The sequence below is a fragment of the Leopardus geoffroyi genome, chromosome B4 (genome assembly GCF_018350155.1).
Source record: "Leopardus geoffroyi isolate Oge1 chromosome B4, O.geoffroyi_Oge1_pat1.0, whole genome shotgun sequence".
Lineage (NCBI taxonomy): Eukaryota > Metazoa > Chordata > Mammalia > Carnivora > Felidae > Leopardus > Leopardus geoffroyi.
In genome coordinates this window covers 114,956,188-114,973,616 of record NC_059341.1, presented here as the reverse complement: position 1 = coordinate 114,973,616, position 17,429 = coordinate 114,956,188, and the positions used below count along the sequence as shown (strand labels likewise).

At 41.9% G+C, this 17,429-nt stretch overlaps 1 protein-coding gene across 1 annotated transcript in view; it reads right to left on the bottom strand.

Moving 5' to 3' along the window:
* Window positions 1-243: 243 nt before the first annotated feature.
* Window positions 244-17,429, bottom strand: part of PLEKHG7 (pleckstrin homology and RhoGEF domain containing G7) — a 60,329-nt gene continuing 43,143 nt past the window's right edge. Inside the window, 5 exon segments of the mRNA XM_045466506.1 lie at window positions 244-351; window positions 1,343-1,381; window positions 1,384-1,442; window positions 5,785-5,939; window positions 13,019-13,097. Of these exon segments, the coding sequence (XP_045322462.1) occupies window positions 244-351; window positions 1,343-1,381; window positions 1,384-1,442; window positions 5,785-5,939; window positions 13,019-13,097 (440 nt within the window).

Sequence of the window (17,429 nt, the reverse complement as noted above, 5' to 3'; positions counted from 1 at the left end):
CGAGCCCTACTGAAACATGATAAGGTATCAGTATATACCTGCCAAAAAATTCCTCAGAGTTCAAATTTGTTGCGGTCATTATTCCTCTATAATGAGTATTTTCCTAGCTCAAATCCTCAAATTCTGGAACTCCTTTAAAATGCACATTTCTTTCTAGCTCATCACTCAATAAGTGTTAGAAAGTTTGAATGAAAGAATACCTTAATCCTAATGTCTAAAAAATGCACCACTTGTTTTAGGTTCCTACAATTCAGAAGATTCTGCAGGTGACGTAAATAAAGATATCTTCTTGGTTTCCTGGTTCTTGGTGAAGCAAGATATTGCTGCTGTTATTTGTGTCATCCGTGTTTTCTGTTAAAAATAATATATGATACATATATACTATATATAATATATATAGAGAGAGAATGTTGACAATTTTTCACATATTTGGACTAATATTTTCCTTTGTATTTATTGACTTGCTCTTTAAAACTGAAGACTAATGAAACACTTGCATGTTTCCCGTTTTCTTTAATATGTCACAAATACCTCTAATCATCTATGAAAATGGAAGTGGATTAAATGAGTATGGTATGGAAGTTGGGAAAAGAGTTATGAATAATCAAGGAATCATAATAGTCCGTGATGGCTAGAAAAACGAGCACTGAGAATATAAATAGTTTCAAAATTGAATTCCTTGAATTTCCATTTTGTATGGAAATAGTTGTTAACAAGTGGCATAATTTGCAAAGCCGACTGAGGGAGGTGACCCTGGAAATTGAGTTATTAGGGCTAAAGCAACACTGCGTTAATTGTCTGGCTACGTTGTTGCCTTGATGAAAACCTTCCTGGGGAAAGAAAACTTCTAAGATGGAGAAGCAGGTGGCTGTTTCTCAGTGCCATAGCTGAGTCAACACTGGCCTCTTTTCTGAACACTGGCATATCTTCAAAGGTGGTTCATTATTGCGGTGGCCCCTCATTTGAGCTGAGGTCACATAATTTGCATACCAGGACGTTCACAGTCGGAACAGCTTAAAAGTCAATCATGCAATCCAAAGCAGTTCTTTCCCATTGTTTCACGTAAGCTGTGCAACTCCAAGGCTGCTTGAGGTTCTGCTCCAGGCGAAAATGAAGGAGCTGTGTTGGCTCTGTGAGTGTGAAGAGGTGGTCAGCTCTTGAGATTTCTGAGCATGATAGGGACTAGATGTCCACATCCTTCCCCCTCTTAACATCTGCCCTTCCCAAAGCCAGCGAAGGAAATACACAAACTTTCCCATTTCCCATTACTTAAGAGGCTTGGGGGAGATTCTTCCTTACGTCAGGTCTGAAGAATCAAAACCTGCACAACTGAGATACATACTTTGATATTTTCTCTTTGGGTTTGGAATAAGAACATTGCTGTACACACCGTCGATATCTGTTTTCATGTTGTACAAGGAAAGCATTTCTCAGCCCAAACGCTAGAAAAAGGTTACATAGGCAAAAGAAATCGTTTAATATTAAATCCAGTTTCTCAGGACAAGAACCTAGAGTTTTTGAATATTCTCAATGAATATGGAAAGTTTATGTAGATAACAAACAAAAAGAATTGATTCCGAGAGCAAGACTTCAACTACCATGCCCAAAGAGAGCCCACTTAAATATGAAAACCCTTTCTTCCTTAGCTAACAACTTCTGCAGCTTGATGAAATGCAGTTACGGCTTATGTGATGGAAAATGGGCACCTTCTAGAAGATATTTAGCATGCTAGGTGGATAGTGTGTATGTAAAATACAGATAATAAAAAGATGGAAAACAATGTAACTGTTGTCTCTTTCATCCACTACTCCTGTTTAAAATGTTACTGTTGTATTTAAAGTGAAATCCCATCGAAGCAAGGATTATAGACAAAGTAAGATGTACCAAAAATACCAAGTCTCCTGAGTCCTTCATTAACAGGCCAAAAAATTGACTCAAAATTCAGCATCTACAAATTATGTGAGATGTGAAACAAACAAAAATAAGTGTTGGTGTGGTTTCTGTGCTTGTAAAAGAAAGTCTGTTCTGTCATTACCTAGCTGGTCTCTTGGAGAAATGACAGGAGATACTGAGAGAGTAATTCTCGTGTTTTTATTTTGTTTTATTGTTTTTTTTTTTTTAATGTGGCAGGTGCTTTTATTTTTTTTTTAATTTTTTTTAACATTTATTTATTTTTGAGACAGAGAGAGACAGAGCATGAACGGGGGAGGGTCAGAGAGAGAGGGAGACACAGAATCCGAAGCAGGCTCCAGGCTCCTAGCTGTCAGCACAGAGCCCGACGCGGGGCTCGAACTCAGACCGCGAGATCATGACCTGAGCTGAAGTCGGACACTTAGCCGACTGAGCCACCCAGGCGCCCCTGGCAGGTGCTTTTAAAATAAAAACGTCTTCCTTGAATTATTAATACAACACAGGGAGTAAAATTCTGCAGTCCATGCAGTTAATTTATGTGTGGGAACAAACAAAAACCAAACCAGGCTTGTCTTCTTTCTGGTCATACCAAGGAGTACTTCAGAGAGAAGGAGGAGAGCACTGACTTTTTATTCCTGGCGGATCATAAGCTGATGCGTGTCCCCTGTCATTATTTGTATTCAATGAAATGTGTGGGTTTAACTCAGACTCACCGGAAGAGGTTGGGCCTCATTTCAAAATCAGAGTAAATGCAAGACTTTCTTTCTTTCTTTCTTTCTTTCTTTTATTTTTTTAATTTTTTTAAACGTTTATTTATTTTTGAGACAGAGAGACAGAGCATGAATGGGGGAGGCTCAGAGAGAGAGAGACACAGAATCTGAAACAGGTTCCAGGCTCTGAGCTGTCAGCACAGAGCCTGGCGTGGGGCTCAAACTCGTAAACGGCAAGATCATGACCTGAGCCAAAGTCGGACGCTCAACTGACTGAGCCACCCAGATGACCCAAGACTTTCATTTTCTTAACTGCAAGAACTATTCTAGTATCACAGGTAATACTCATAGCAGTCTAAAGTTCCTAATTCCTAAATTCTACCACAACAAAGTCTGTTAAGGGCATGACATTCTGTCAGCTTCTCTGAGATGGGAGGACTATTAAAATGACTTTCTGGGGAAAAAAGATCTGAGTGAATTTGTTTTACCCCTTGATTTTTCTCCTTATAAATATTCTGTAGGGAGTGAGGCTTTTCAGATGAGGTGGTTGTTCTTGGCTGGATTTTGGAATCTGTTATCCTCAAAAATTGTAACTGTAGTTGTCAATTATTCAAGGTATCCGTCATTGGCTTGATTTGTAACATGGGTACAGGGAACATTATAAGCAGGAGAACTGGTCCAGCGAGGCTTGTAAAATAAAACGAGGAGAGAAAACATGTGGTCAAGAATCGCCCTTTTTCTTGCCTGACATTCTAATATAGCAATTAACAATAATTAATACAATAACTGACACCATTTATTAAATCCTTATTCCTGGGCACTGTATATTTTTTCCCCTCCTTTTTGTATCATTTAAACCACACAGCAACTGAGTAAGTCATCTAGTTCCTACTTACGAATAAGGAAGCAGATTTCATTTTCCCCAGGTCACACAGCTTGCAAATGATACAGCCGGGATTTGAAACTAGGTTGTCAATCACTCCAAAGCCCCATCTCTTCTTTTTTAGCCCTTTATTCTCTCCCATCCTACAGCTATTTTGGTTCATGTACTATCTGGACAGTCAAAATAATAGATGAGAGGAATGAGGAAAAAAATACATGAATGTATAGAAGACGAGATGGTAGTAACAAATTAGAAAATAACAAAAAAATGGTGGAAACACAGCTTTAAAAAAAAAGATAGTTTTTATTAAAAAAAAAAAAGGAGGGGAATAGAGAAGAAAAAACCTGCATCTCCCAAGGTAATCCAGGGATGTGAGATTTCCCAGAAAGTCGAGTTCCTAGAGCCGGCAGGGCTGACACTAACCTGAGCCCCCAGCCTAAGCCGCTTCCACTCCTGCCCTGGGGTTCTGACAGCCTCCTGCCCTCAAGTCCGTTTACCACCTTCTGACTGTGGCCGCTGGAGTGACAAAAATTTCCTGCCCTAGGATGGCCTCTGGTGATGGCATTTTTCCCCACGAAAAAGTAAACTAAGCAAGCAAACAAAAGTACTTCTGGGCCCCCGTGCTGAGTCTCTGCCTATCAACACCCCCTCTGCCATCGCTGACCAGGCAGTGGCAGGGATGGGGCTGGGGAGCACACTCAGGGACAAAGGCTTTGCTCCCCTTTTTAGGTTTCCTCTAGAAATGTCTTCTGGCCTTAGGCAGACTTCAGCTTACACAGACCCCAGGGGGTCACAGTCGATTCAAATACGAGGCCTTTCAACCTGCGCAGGTCACGTTTCAGCAAATCCCAGCAGAAGTGGAAAGAACAGACAAGAGGGCAGAAGGCTCGGGTTCTAGATGTTGCCTCTTCGTGGAGCCCATCTGCTCTTGGGGAAAGTTTGCTTCCACTCATGAGTTAACATGCAAAGCATTGACATATATAACTTAGTTACATAACACAACGATGTCAATGTTTGCCATTATTATTATTCAGGTGTGTTTTCATTCATTCACTGTGTAGTGTTTCTCCACCGTGTTTAAGGTCACCCTATGCTTGTCAGTAAAGCTCTGGGCTTGGCTGCTGGTTTGGGAGTTGAGAACCATGGGTAGTGCTCCTGTTTTTTCCTGCTCCTCCCTTAGGACAGAAAGGTGATCCCCTCACCCCCGCCAGCCTGGCTTCAGCAGGTCTCCTAGGAGCCTGTACATGTGGCAGAATCCCCTTCTGCTTCCTTCTGAACACAGGCCATTCCCCCAGCACTGAGGAAACTGAGTCCCAGGGTTTCCACATCAGGGTTTACTATTGATCTTTGATTATTCTGAGGACTCCCCCCAAAACAAGGGCTGTTTCTTATTTGTCTTTGGTTCTCAGGAGACACTCGGGGAATGCTTGAGCAAATGAATAAGATGATATGTATTTTTGACATATACACCTACATTTTTATGTGCACGTGCGCATCTCTCTCTATATCTATCTATCTATATATCTTCATTTCTGACATATTTCTTTCCACAGAGCTATTATAACATCTTAGACTTGTAAGGCAGGCACATCATTGTTTACCAGTGCTTTAACAATACCAATTGTACTAATAATGATATCAAAATACTGATAATAGTGCATTGAGTGCTTTACAGGCGTTGTTCCATCTCACTCTCCTGACCACGGAGGTAGATATTCCTATTTCACCAGGAGAAATCTGTGGCTGAGAAGATTCAAATGCCTCGCCTTTCTTGACATCCTTAAGAAATGGAATTTGCTTTTGGTATTGTTTTTCAGTTCAGAGCTATGGGACTAAAAAAAAGCCCACAGTTGGGAAGCCTGGGTGGCTCAGTCGGTTAAGCCTCCACCTTCGGCTCAGTTCATGATCTCGCAGTTTGTGGGTTCGAACCCCACGTTGGGCTCTGTGCTGACAGCTCAGAGCCTGGAGCCTGTTTCCGGATTCTGGGTCTCCCTAGCTGCCCCTTTCCTGTTCACACACTCTCTCTCTCTCAAAAATAATAAACATTAAAAAAAAAAAGCCACAGTTAGTGAGTGGTAGAGTTGAGTTATCCACGCACTGGAAACCAAGTCCAACACTTTTTGCAGAATTAATTCGTAGAGTGAGTGCTGGTCACATAGGAACCAGGCGTTGTATCTTACAAAGATTTAAATTGGATTCATGTCTTATTACCAAAACAAGGCCAATATGAAACTCCATGATGGCAAACAGCTAAGCTGACTGATGAAAATAGACACATGCCAGACATGTGGAGTGGATCGATACTTTTGACCACCAATCGGTCTAGTGGAATGGGCTGATCAAGTACCATACACGAACCACCCTCTTTTATTACTGTTCACGGCTCAGCAGTAAGCGAAGGACACATTAAACCAATGCCTGAACCTTCAAGTTTCCCAAAGTAAAGAAGAAAATAATGCAATAAATAGGAAATCAACACTGATGCACATACCTAAGGTGCGTCCTTAACCAAATCAATTTTTAGAAACAATTGCTTAAACCCCAGCTAACGATTCTTTCTGGATCTTGAAAAGCACTTCCCTCCAATACATAGTGTTTTTATTTATTTATTTATTTATTTCATACCACGTATTTTTTTTAAATTTTATTTTATTTTTTAAAATTTACATCCAAATTGCTTAGCATATAGTGCAACAATGATTTCAGGAGTAGATTCCTTAGTGCCCCTTACCCATTTGGCCCATCCCCCCTCCCACAACCCCTCCAGTAACCCTCAGTTTGTTCTCCATATTTATGAGTCTCTTCTGTTTTGTCCCCTCCCTGTTTTTATATTATTTTTGTTTCCCTTCCCTTAAGTTCATCTGTTTTGTCTCTTAAAGTCCTCATATGAGTGAAGTCATAGGATTTTTGTCTTTCTCTGACTAATTTCACTTAGCATAATACCCTCCAGTTCCATTTACGTAGTTGCAAATGGCAAGATTTCATTCTTTTTGATTGCCGAGTAATACTCCGTTGTATATATACCACATTTTCTTTACCCATTCATCCATCGATGGACTTTTGGGCTCTTTCCATACTTTGGCTATTGTTGATAGTGCTGCTATAAACATGGGGGTGCATGTGTCCCTTCGAAACAGCACACCTGTATCCCGTGGATAAATGCCTAGTAGTGCAATTGCTGGGTCGTAGGGTAGTTCTATTTTTAGTTTTTTGAGGAACCTCCATACTGTTTTCCAGAGTGGCTGCACCAGCTTGCATTGCCACCAACAATGCAAAAGAGATCCTCTTTCTCTGCATCCTTGCCAACATGTGTTGTTGCCCAAGTTGTTAATGTTAGCCATTCTGCCAGGTGTAAGGTGGTATCTCCTTGTGGTTTTGATTTGTATTTCCCTGATGATGAGTGATGTTGAGCATTTTTTCACATGTCGGTTGGCCATCCGGATGTCTTCTTTAGAGAAGTGTCTATTCATGTCTTTTGCCCATTTCTTCACTGGATTATTTGTTTGTTGGGTGTTGAGTTGGATAAGTTCTTTATAGATTTTGGATACTAACCCTTTATCCAATATGTCATTTGCAAATATCTTCTCCCATTCTGTTGGTTGCCTTTTAGTTTTGCTGATTGTTTCCTTCATTGTGCAGAAGATTTTTGTCTTGATGAGGTCCCAGTAGTTCATTTTTGTTTTTGTTTCCCTTGCTTCCGGAGACGTGTTGAGTAAGAAGTTGCTGTGGCCAAGATCAAAGAGGTTTTTGCCTGCTTTCTCCTCGAGGATTTTGATGGCTTCCTGTCTTACATTTAGGTATTTCATCCATTTTGAGTCTATTTTTGTGTAAGAAAGTGGTCCAGGTTCATTTTTGTGCATGTCGCTGTCCAGTTTTCCCAGCACTACTTGCTGAAGAGACTGTCTTTATTCCATTGGATATTCTTTCCTGCTTTGTCAAAGATTAGTTGGCCATACGTTTGTGGGTCCATTTCTGTGTTCTCTATTCTGTTCCATTGATCTGAGTGTCTGTTCTTGTGCCAGTACCATACTGTCTTGATGATTACAGCTTTGTAGTGTAGCTTCAAGTCTGGATTGTGATGCCTCCTGCTTTGGTTTTCTTTTTCAAGATTGCTTTGGCTATTCGGGGTCTTTTCTGGTTCCATAAAAATTTTAGGATTATTTGTGCTAGCTCTCTGAAGAATGCTGGTGTTAGTTTGATACGGATTGCATTGAATATGCAGATTGCTTTGGGTAGTATCAACATTTTAACAATATTTGTTCTTCCTATCGAGGAGCATGGAATCTTTTTTCCATTTTTTGTGTGTGTCTTCTTCAATTTCTTTCATAAGCTTTCTATAGTTTTCAGTGTATAGATTTTTCACCTCTTTGGTTAGACTTATTCCTAGGTATTTTATGGTTTTTGGTGCAACTGTTAATGGGATCGATTCCTTGATATCTCTTTCTATTGCTTCATTGTTGGTGTACAGGAATGCAACCGATTTCTGTGCATTGATTTTTATATCCTGCAACTTTGCTGAATTCATGAACCAATTCTAGCAGTTTTTTGGTGGAATCTTTTGGGTTTTCCATATAAAGTATCATGCCATCTGCGCAGAAGAAAGTGTGACCTCCTCCTGGCCGATTTGGATGCCTTTTATTTCTTTGTGTTATCTGATTGCGGAGGCTAAGACTTCCAGCACTATGTTGAATAGCAGCGGCAAGCGTGGACATCTCTGTCTTGTTCCTGACCTTAGTGGGAAAGCTCTCAGTTTTTCCCCATTGAGGATGATATTAGCATTGGGTCGTTCATATATGGCTTTTATGATCTCAAGGTATGCTCCTTCTCTCCCTACTTTCTTGGGGGTTTTTATCAAGAAAGGATACTGTATTTTGTCAAATGCTTTCTCTGCATCTATTGAGAGGATCATATGGTTCTTGTCCTTTCTTTCATTGATGTGATGAATCACATTAATTGTTTTGTGGATATTGAACCAGCCCTGCATCCGAGGTATAAATCCCACTTGGTCATGGTGAATAATTTTTTTAATGTATTGTTGGATCCGGTTGGCTAATATCTCGTTGAGGATTTTTGCATCCATGTTCATCAGGGAAATTGGTCTATAGTTCTCCTTTTTCGTGGGGTCTCTGTCTGGTTTTGGAATCAAGGTAATGCTGGCTTCATAGAAAGAGTTTGGAAGTTTTCCTCTTCCTCTTCTGGGACCCCTAGGATTCTGATGTTATTCCTTTTTAATGAGTCACTGATTTCTCTAATTCTTAAATCATTCTCTTTTGCCTTAATCTCCCTCTTTTTTTCTGCTTCACTGTTCTCTATAAACTTGTCCTCTATATCACTGATTCTCTGTTCTGCCTCATCCATCCTTGCCACCGCTGCATCCATCCATGATTGCAGCTCAGTTATAGCATTTTTAATTTCATTATGGCTATTTTTTACTCTCTTATCTCTGCAGAAAGGGATTCTAATCTATTTTCGACTCCAGCTAGTATTCTTATTATTGTGATTCTAAATTCTGGTTCAGACATCTTGTTTGTATCTGTGTTTGTTAAATCCCTGGCTGTCATGTCTTCATGCTCTTTCTTTTGGGGTGAATTCCTTCGTTTTGTCATTTTGAAGGGAGTAAAGGAATTAATGAGGTAGACAAATTAAAATAAAAAAATTAAACACACACACACACACACACACACACACACAAATCGAATAAATGATGCTAGATCCTAGGTGTGTTTTGGTCTGGGTGTTGAAAGTGCTTTGACAGATTAGAGAAAAAAAAATTGGGGGCGGGGGGGAGAAAAAAAAGGAAATCTTTTGAGAATTTGAAAAAATGAATACACTGAAGTAGACTAAAATGAGATGATGGAGGTAAAATAGAATTTGAAAAAATATACACAGAAGTAAAGAATGTAGTAGAAAAAAATTAAAGAAAAATATTTTTATTAAAAATTAAAAATAAAAATGAATTTTTTCTTTTTCTATATTCAAGAAAAAGAAAAGAAATGAGAAAGAGAAAAAAGAGAAAAAAGAAAAAAAGGAAAAAAGGAAATCGTTTCAAAATTTGAAAAAGTGAATACACTGTAGTAGACTAAAATAAAATGATGGAAGTAAAATAGAATTTGAAAGAATTTACATAAAAGCAAAAAATATAGTAAAAAAGGTAAAGAAAAATATTTTTAATAGAAATTGAAGGTAAAAATGAAGTTTTTCTCTTTCTGCATTCAAGAAAAAAAAAGAAATGAGAAAAAGAAAAAAAGAAAGAAAAAAGAAAAGGAAAAAAAAGGAGATCGTTTGAAAATTTGAAAAGGTGAATACACTGAAGTAGACTAAAATAAAATAATGGAAGTAAAATAGAATTTGAAAAAATTTACACAAAAGTAAAAAATATGGTAATAAAAATTAAAGAAAAATATTTTTAGTAAAAATTGAAAATAAAAATGAATTTTTTCTCTTTCTGTATTCAAGAAAATTAAGTTTAAGAGAAAAAAAAAGAAAATTGAATAGATGGACCTATTAACAGACTGAAGTAGAACCGAAATTACTTCGTTTTCCCCTAGAAGTCAGTGTTTCATAGTCAGTGTTTTATAGTGTTTTATAGTTCAAAGTCCATGCTTTATAGTTGATAAACTAAGCCAGCAGTGAGACTTGAGTCCTTGAAGATCGAAGTTGGCCCGGTTGGGCGGGGCTCAGTGTAACGGCGCCGCTCTCCACTAGATGGCACTGCTAGCCTACTGGGGTGGATTGTTGCGGCGCTCATAGGTGCGTATGCGCATGCGCGGGGGCGGTGAAAAATGGCCCCACTCAGCTACCCAGTATGTTCTCCAGGATCAGCAATCGCGGACCCATCCTCTGTCTTCAGCTTTCATCCACTCCCCGCGTTTTCACTCTCTGTGACCAGGCCCTAGGCAATACTTCTGTCCTGAGTTTTGTCTCAGATGCGGCTGTTTTTCCCGGCCCCTTACTTCTGAAGGACTGCGGCTTTGACCCGTTCCGCCCCTCTGCGGGAGGGTCTCACTGAGCAATGGCTGAATGAGCAATGGCCGAATGCCGGTTGCACCCAGGAATGCCCGTTGGACCCTGCTGCTGTCGGTGCCCCAGGACTATGGCCAGGTGCCAGCCCGCCTCAGAAAAAGTTCGCGAGATAGTGTTGCAGCAGCGCGTCAGGGATTATAGACAATCACAACACACATCGGGCACCAGGCTTCACCCTTAAGGACCTTGTTCCAGCACCAGCGAATGTGGCCGTTTTCTAGGGTCTGCTGGGACCAGGTGGCTTCAACAGTCTCTACCAAATGTCCTTCCAGCAGTGGAACTGCTTTTCCCTGTGTGGCCTGAGAACCTCCCGGACCCCACTCTGTTCCTGGGGATTTGCCCTTCCCACCAGAGCGCCTCCAGGTATGGAGCTGTGGAGTTGCAGCCTTTGCCCTCCCCTTGTTTACAGTCCTAATGGAATTTAAACCCTCTCCTTCCTCCTTTCTCCCTTTTTAGTTTAGTCCCTGCGGCTGTTTCCAATTTTCTACTTTCTCTCCAGCTGCTTTTGGGGAGGGGTGCCTTTCCCGTATTTTCCACCCCCCCCACCCCACCCAGTTTCCGTCCTCTCTCCACTCGCAAAAGTACCTCCCTTCCTGCACCTTCTCGCTCCCCAAGTTCACTTCTCCGCGCCGCGTACCTGCTGAATTCTGTGGTTCAGGTTGTGCAGATTGTTGTGTTAATTCTCCAATCAGTTTTCTAGGTGTGTAGGACGGTTTAGTGTTGGTCTGGCTGTATTTCATGGACGCGAGACACACAAAAGCCTTCCATCAATACATAGTGATTTAAAGCCGTAAAGTACATAGTGTTCCAGGTCCCCAAGTTTAGTTGTCTGTATAAATAATGGGTGAGGTCCATGACTGGGAAACATTTAAATTTCCATCACATGAGTGGGAAGATTTTCAGTTCCAGTCTCTCTAGTACTATGTTAGATGAATCAGAAAGGGGAGCCCCATTTTGGCCAACTCCATCCATCCGTGGAATCTAACACTGATAAATAGATTCCATACCTATTATTTGTAAATAATTGAATTATTTAAGACGCTGAATATAAGATGCTGAGTTTTTTAAAAAGAATGTCAAAGATTGTGATTTGCACGACATATATTGTGCATCAAATAGCAAAGAGGAAAAAATAGAGGAATTTAAAACATACCATTCTTTGTTTTGGAATCCGGTTGTGAAGCATGAAACCATATTAGCTTGTGGTTAATATGGGCTGCCATTCGTTCACTTGCTCTCATTTCTGCCACTATTTGAAGTGAAAGCAAGCTGTGTTCGTGTCAAGGTTTGTGAAGGGGATAGAGATTTTTTAGGGCTTGACTTATTCAGATAGGATGGTCTGGGTAGCTTAAAATAGGAGGCCATCCGACCTTCCAAACTGTGACTCTTCATATTTTGTGGCACCGTTCCCTTCCCAAACACCGATCAGCTATTCATAGATTGATTAATGGGTATCTATTTTATTGCTTAAAGAGCCTTAAATTATTTAGCGCAGCTTACCACCATGCTGCCTAGAAGCTTAGGTTATTAAAAGATGTGAACTATCTAGTTCGTGATCTTATATCTGTGCAAAGCTAGTCATTTGGTAAAGAGGCAGAATGAAACAACGTTCGACATCTCCAAGGACCTAAGACAGACCGTAGCTCCTCCTCCCCACTCTAAGGGCAGGTGTCTGAGAGCCTTTGAGGAGGCCCCCCTCCCGCTGCCACTTGGAGCACACTGGGAAGCGGGAGATCAGAAAGCCTTTGGTAGACCCCAAGGCCGTGGCTTAACTTGCGGTAACAACAACCATCGTGGTAACCATCAACACTTAAGTGATGGGAAAAATCCCTGTTCTCAGAAGAGATTTTGTGGCATTAGCCACACACACATTTTTGTCTGTGAAGCCAGCTGCCCATGAATTGGCTTCTGCAGCTCTTATATACAAGTAGGCACTGAGAGCTCGGGACTCTCTCCCACCCCTGGCTCCCAAATCGTCATTTCTCAGAACCCCCGTGAGCTTTCAAATCAGAATGAGGGATGGAGATCACCTCAGCACAGGACAGCAGCTGCTTTTGCTGTGGTGGACAACCTGGGGAGGCACTGATGCGCATTGCTATCCCAGCAAGGCCACCGTGGTGGACAAAGGCCACCATGGATGAAAGTGGTTTGTTTTCATTTGTTTCATTTGCTTAGGCAGGTGAGGCCAAAAGTCCAGGCTTCTGGGACTTACCTCACTAGTACACAGACGAAGTCGTTCTAAAAATGTGTGCATTCTTTGACATCTTTAAGAAATGTAATTTGCTTTTGGTATTGTTTTTCAGTTCAGAGCTGCAAGACTAAAAAAAGCCTCCATTTTTTAGAGGATGCCTCCATTTCATCATGCCTCCATTTTTTAGAGGATGAAATCCAATCTTATGTATAACAATCTTCTATATTTTTTAACACAACTTATTTAGAAATATTTCTAAGCTTATTTAGCAGACTTATTTAGAAATAGCAGCATTTTACCTTTTTGTTGCAATTAGTTTTCACAACTAAGAGGAAATCATCAAAGAGAAATATATAAACACCTAGGAATCTTGTGCTTTCTGAGGAGAAAAAGGTGTAATTGGGGCTGGAAATAGTAAGCAGAAGGTGGTGTTTTTTGAATCAAAGAATCCCTTAGAAAGCAAGACAGGGCGGTGTCAGGGCACAGGAGGCTCGCAGCTTGGGAAACTCCAATCATGTGGATCGGAAAATTGCATTACTGTTAAACCGATTTCCCCCTCAAGCAGAGACTTGATGTGAGCCCATGTTTCCGCCCTTAAAGACATTGTATTTGTGACGTATTTCACGTGGATCCAAGGTAACTCAGTTGGTATTTGCAATGGTTTCAGCTAAGCCTAGGACACATCTATCCACTAATGGAATTTGCAATATTTTCGCCTCTCCACCCATCCTGGTGGTCATTGGCCAAGGTATACTTGACCAGAAAAAAAGGCATTTTATTATTGTTGTGAGCTGAATTGTGTCCCCCGCCCACTCCCCCAACTCATATGTTGTAGCCCTAACCTCCAATGTGGATTTACGAGGAGTAAGTAAGATGAAGTGAGGGCGTAAGGGTGGAGCCCTGGTCCATTAGGATTAGTGCCGTCACAAGAGGATGTACAAGCCAGCCGATTCTCTCTGCCACGTGTGGGCACTGAGAGTGAGGCCGTCTGCAAGCTGAGAAGAGAGCCCTCATCCGTCACTGAATTGGCTGGGAACTTCATCAAGCACTCCCAGCCTCCAGAACTGGGAGAAATAAATTGCTGTCCTTACAGTGGCCCCGTCTGTGGTATTTTGTTATGACAGCGCTAGCTGATTAAGACAGTCAGTAAAGTGACCTGCCCCTCGAGTTTTGCAGTGTGTCCATCCATGTTTAAACATTCTTCATGTAGCTTTATATTTATAAACTTTTCTGGTATCACTTTTCATAGTTACTTAAAGCAAATGGCCTTTTATATTTTTCCCTAAGAAAGGGATGGTAGTAGAAGAGAAATCAAATAGAATGGGGAGGGGCGCCTGGGTAGCTCAGTCGGTTAAGCGTCTGACTCTTGGTTGCCGCTCAGGTCATGATCTCACGGTTCATGAGTTCGAGCCTCGAGTTGGGCCCTGCGCTGACAACTTGCAGTCTGCTTGGGATTCTGTCTCTCTCCCTCTGCCCCACCCCCACTCTGTCTCTCTCAAACTAAACAAATAAACTGAAAAAAATAATAAAATGAGGAATTGTGCCTCCCTATTCTACGCTATCCCTTAGAAATTAGAAAAATAAATGGTTAAATATAAATGATTTCAGAGGAAAAAGCAGTCCCTTCAGAGGCAGATGTAACATATGTTTAAAATAAATATAAGAAAAATAAGTAAATTAATTAAGAAGTTAATTAATATTAGTCTAGGAGTTCTTTCTTAGGTGCTGTAAGCCCAGGAAACTATGTGGCTTAAGGTTAAGTTGGTAGATAAAATATTTAGAATTCAATTCTATTTTCTCCTCTCTTTTAAGTTTAGAGGAAAGATTCTATATTTGCATATCAGATATTTTATTCAATCTGGAATTGTCCTTGAATATATTTTTTAAATGTTTATTTATTTTGAGACAGAGAGCATGAGTGAGGGCAGTGCAGAGAGAGAGAGAGAGAGAGAGGGAGAGAGAGAATCCCAAGCAGGCTCCCCACTCAGCACAGAGCCCAACGTGGGGCTCAATCTCACTAATGATGAGATCATGACCTAAGCTGAAATCAAGAGTCAGATGCTTAACCAACTGAGCCATGCAGGTGCCCCTATCCTTGAATTTTTAAAAAAAAAATTGGGGGCGCCTGGGTGGCTCAGTTGGTTAAGCGTTTGACTTCAGCTCAGGTCATGATCTCGCAGTTTGCGGGTTCAAGCCCTGCATTGGGCTCTGTGCTGACAGCTCAGAGCCTGCTTCACATTCTGTGTCTCCCTCTCTCTCTGCCGCTCCCCCTTCATGCTCTGTCTCTCTCTCAAAAATAAATAAACATTAAAAAGAAATTAAAAAAATTTTTTTTTAACATTTATTCATTTTTGGGAGACAGGGAGCATGAATGGGGGAGGGGCAGACAGAGAGGGTGATACGGAATCTGAAGCAGGCTCTAGGCTTCGAGCTGTCAGCACAGAGCCAGGTGTGGGGCCCGAACCCATGAACCATGAGATCATGACCCAAGCTGAAGGTGCACGCTTAACAAACTGAGCCACCGAGGCACCCTTGTCCTTGAATATTTTTTAAAAATTGTATTTCATCACTACGAAACTTACTTTTTGCAAATCAGGTTGTGGCAAAGACTGCTTGCTGGTTGTCCCTCAAAAACTTTTCACCCCTCCTTTGTAGTAGCAGCATTTCTGAGTTTTAGTGGGTACATGTCCATTTCCAATAAATACTACATCTCCAAGCTCCCCTGTGGTTAAATATGACCAAGCGACTAAATCTGACCAATGAATATGAACAAAAGTGTGTAGCTTCTGGGCCATGTCCTTAAACAGCAAGGCTCTGATCTCCTGTCCCCCTTTCCACTTCCCCCTGGCTAGAATGGAGACATGCCAGTGACTCGTCTTGGACCACACAGAAAAAGCGATTTCCCAGGGATGGCAGAGCCAGCCTCCCATCCAGGTTTCCACGACAGACACCTCGCTCCCACATGACGTGTGAATGCACATCTTCACGTGGCTCTTCACTGAGAGATGGTCATGGGCATGTCCTCCAGGTTCCACCTGACTTCTCATGATGCCCAAACCCGAGCCTCAAAACTGACTCTCTGACCCACTCTCTCCGCCAGTCTCGGTGTTGCTCAACCAGCCTTTCAGCACATAGGTTAGGACACCCGGGGACGGCTTCGACTCGTTCCCTCTTCACCCACTTTGTCCATCAAAAGGTCCCCCTGCTCTTGCCTTTGAAACATCTCTCCCATTTATCTTTTTCTATTTGTGTCCATTTCTAACATTTTAGGATAGGTCAGTGCCCCTTACAGTGTTGGGAATTTGGTAGATAGAAGGCAGGGGTCCATAAAAATCTCTGATAATTCCAGGTGGAGGCCGATTTTGGAGGGAGAGTCATGTTTGAGCACAGAGCTGTGTTTTGCTTCATTACTTTGATTTGGTTTTGTCACAAGGCAAAATTATTATTTTTTTTTTTTAATTTTTTTTTTTTCAACGTTTTTATTTATTTTTGGGACAGAGAGAGACAGAGCATGAACGGGGGAGGGGCAGAGAGAGAGGGAGACACAGAATCGGAAACAGGCTCCAGGCTCTGAGCCATCAGCCCAGAGCCCGACGCGGGGCTCGAACTCACGGACCGCGAGATCGTGACCTGGCTGAAGTCGGACGCTTAACCGACTGCGCCACCCAGGCACCCCGGCAAAATTATTTTTAAAGTGGTGATAACATCAAAGAAAATTAAAATTGTCATCTTTTCAAAAGGAAGTGGGAGGGGCGTGGCCTGCAGGTCACGAACAGTTGAGAAGCCCAGGCCCGGCTCTTTTCACCCCACCCTGCTTCACTGCGGAATTTGCAGCAGGTGTCTGTGCTCTGGTACCCTCCCGCAGCTCAATGCCGTTTTGTGCTTTGCTTCTGATAACTCTTTCTTCACCAGCCCTTTAAACCTATCATGCTCCTATCCAAGAGCTCAATGACTTCTTGTTGCCAGCAGTTTTCTGGCTGGGTCCCTCTGCTTGGTTTCCAAGGTAGTTGCTGTGATTCTGGAAGCCTGCTATGCTGAGGTGGCCTGGTGCAGGTCTGATCTCTGCCATTTAATCAGCCAGGTGGCCTTGAGGACGATTCTAGAACCTCCCTAAGCCTCAGATTCCTTACCTATAACATGGGATTAAGTGTAACTTCTCTGCATAACTCACTGGAAGGAGAAAATGCATGAAACAGGCCCTTGAGGTCAATTGCTGGGCATGTCTATCTTTCCTAAACGGCAGTTGCCAGGTGGGCATTGTGTCCTGAACTGCCATCTAGCGCTCTCCCTAAATTAGAGGAGATTCTCAACGAGGTGTATTCAATAAGGAATTAGCGCCCAGCTCCGCCCCCGGATCACATGACCATAAATAGGCAACCCTGCTTCCGGCAGGGCTTCACACACAGCAGGTGACTAATCAAGAGTCTATGCAGACATGAATAAATGAGTGAATGCAAATCTTATTTCAGTCTGGCAGCCCTTTCTGATCATGATAGTATTTACTGAGCACGGGCTGGGTGCCAGCCATTCTTTAGAGTGCCTATCCATCAGCTCATTGAATCCTCACAACAAAGAGAGGAAACTGAAGTGTGGCAGGATTGCTGTAGGGGCCCGAGGTCACACAGGCACAACAGGCTGAGCCAGGAAGTGAGCCTGGCAGTCAGCCTCGGGGGCTCGCCCTCTGGACCTCAAACCATGTTGCTAGAGTCTC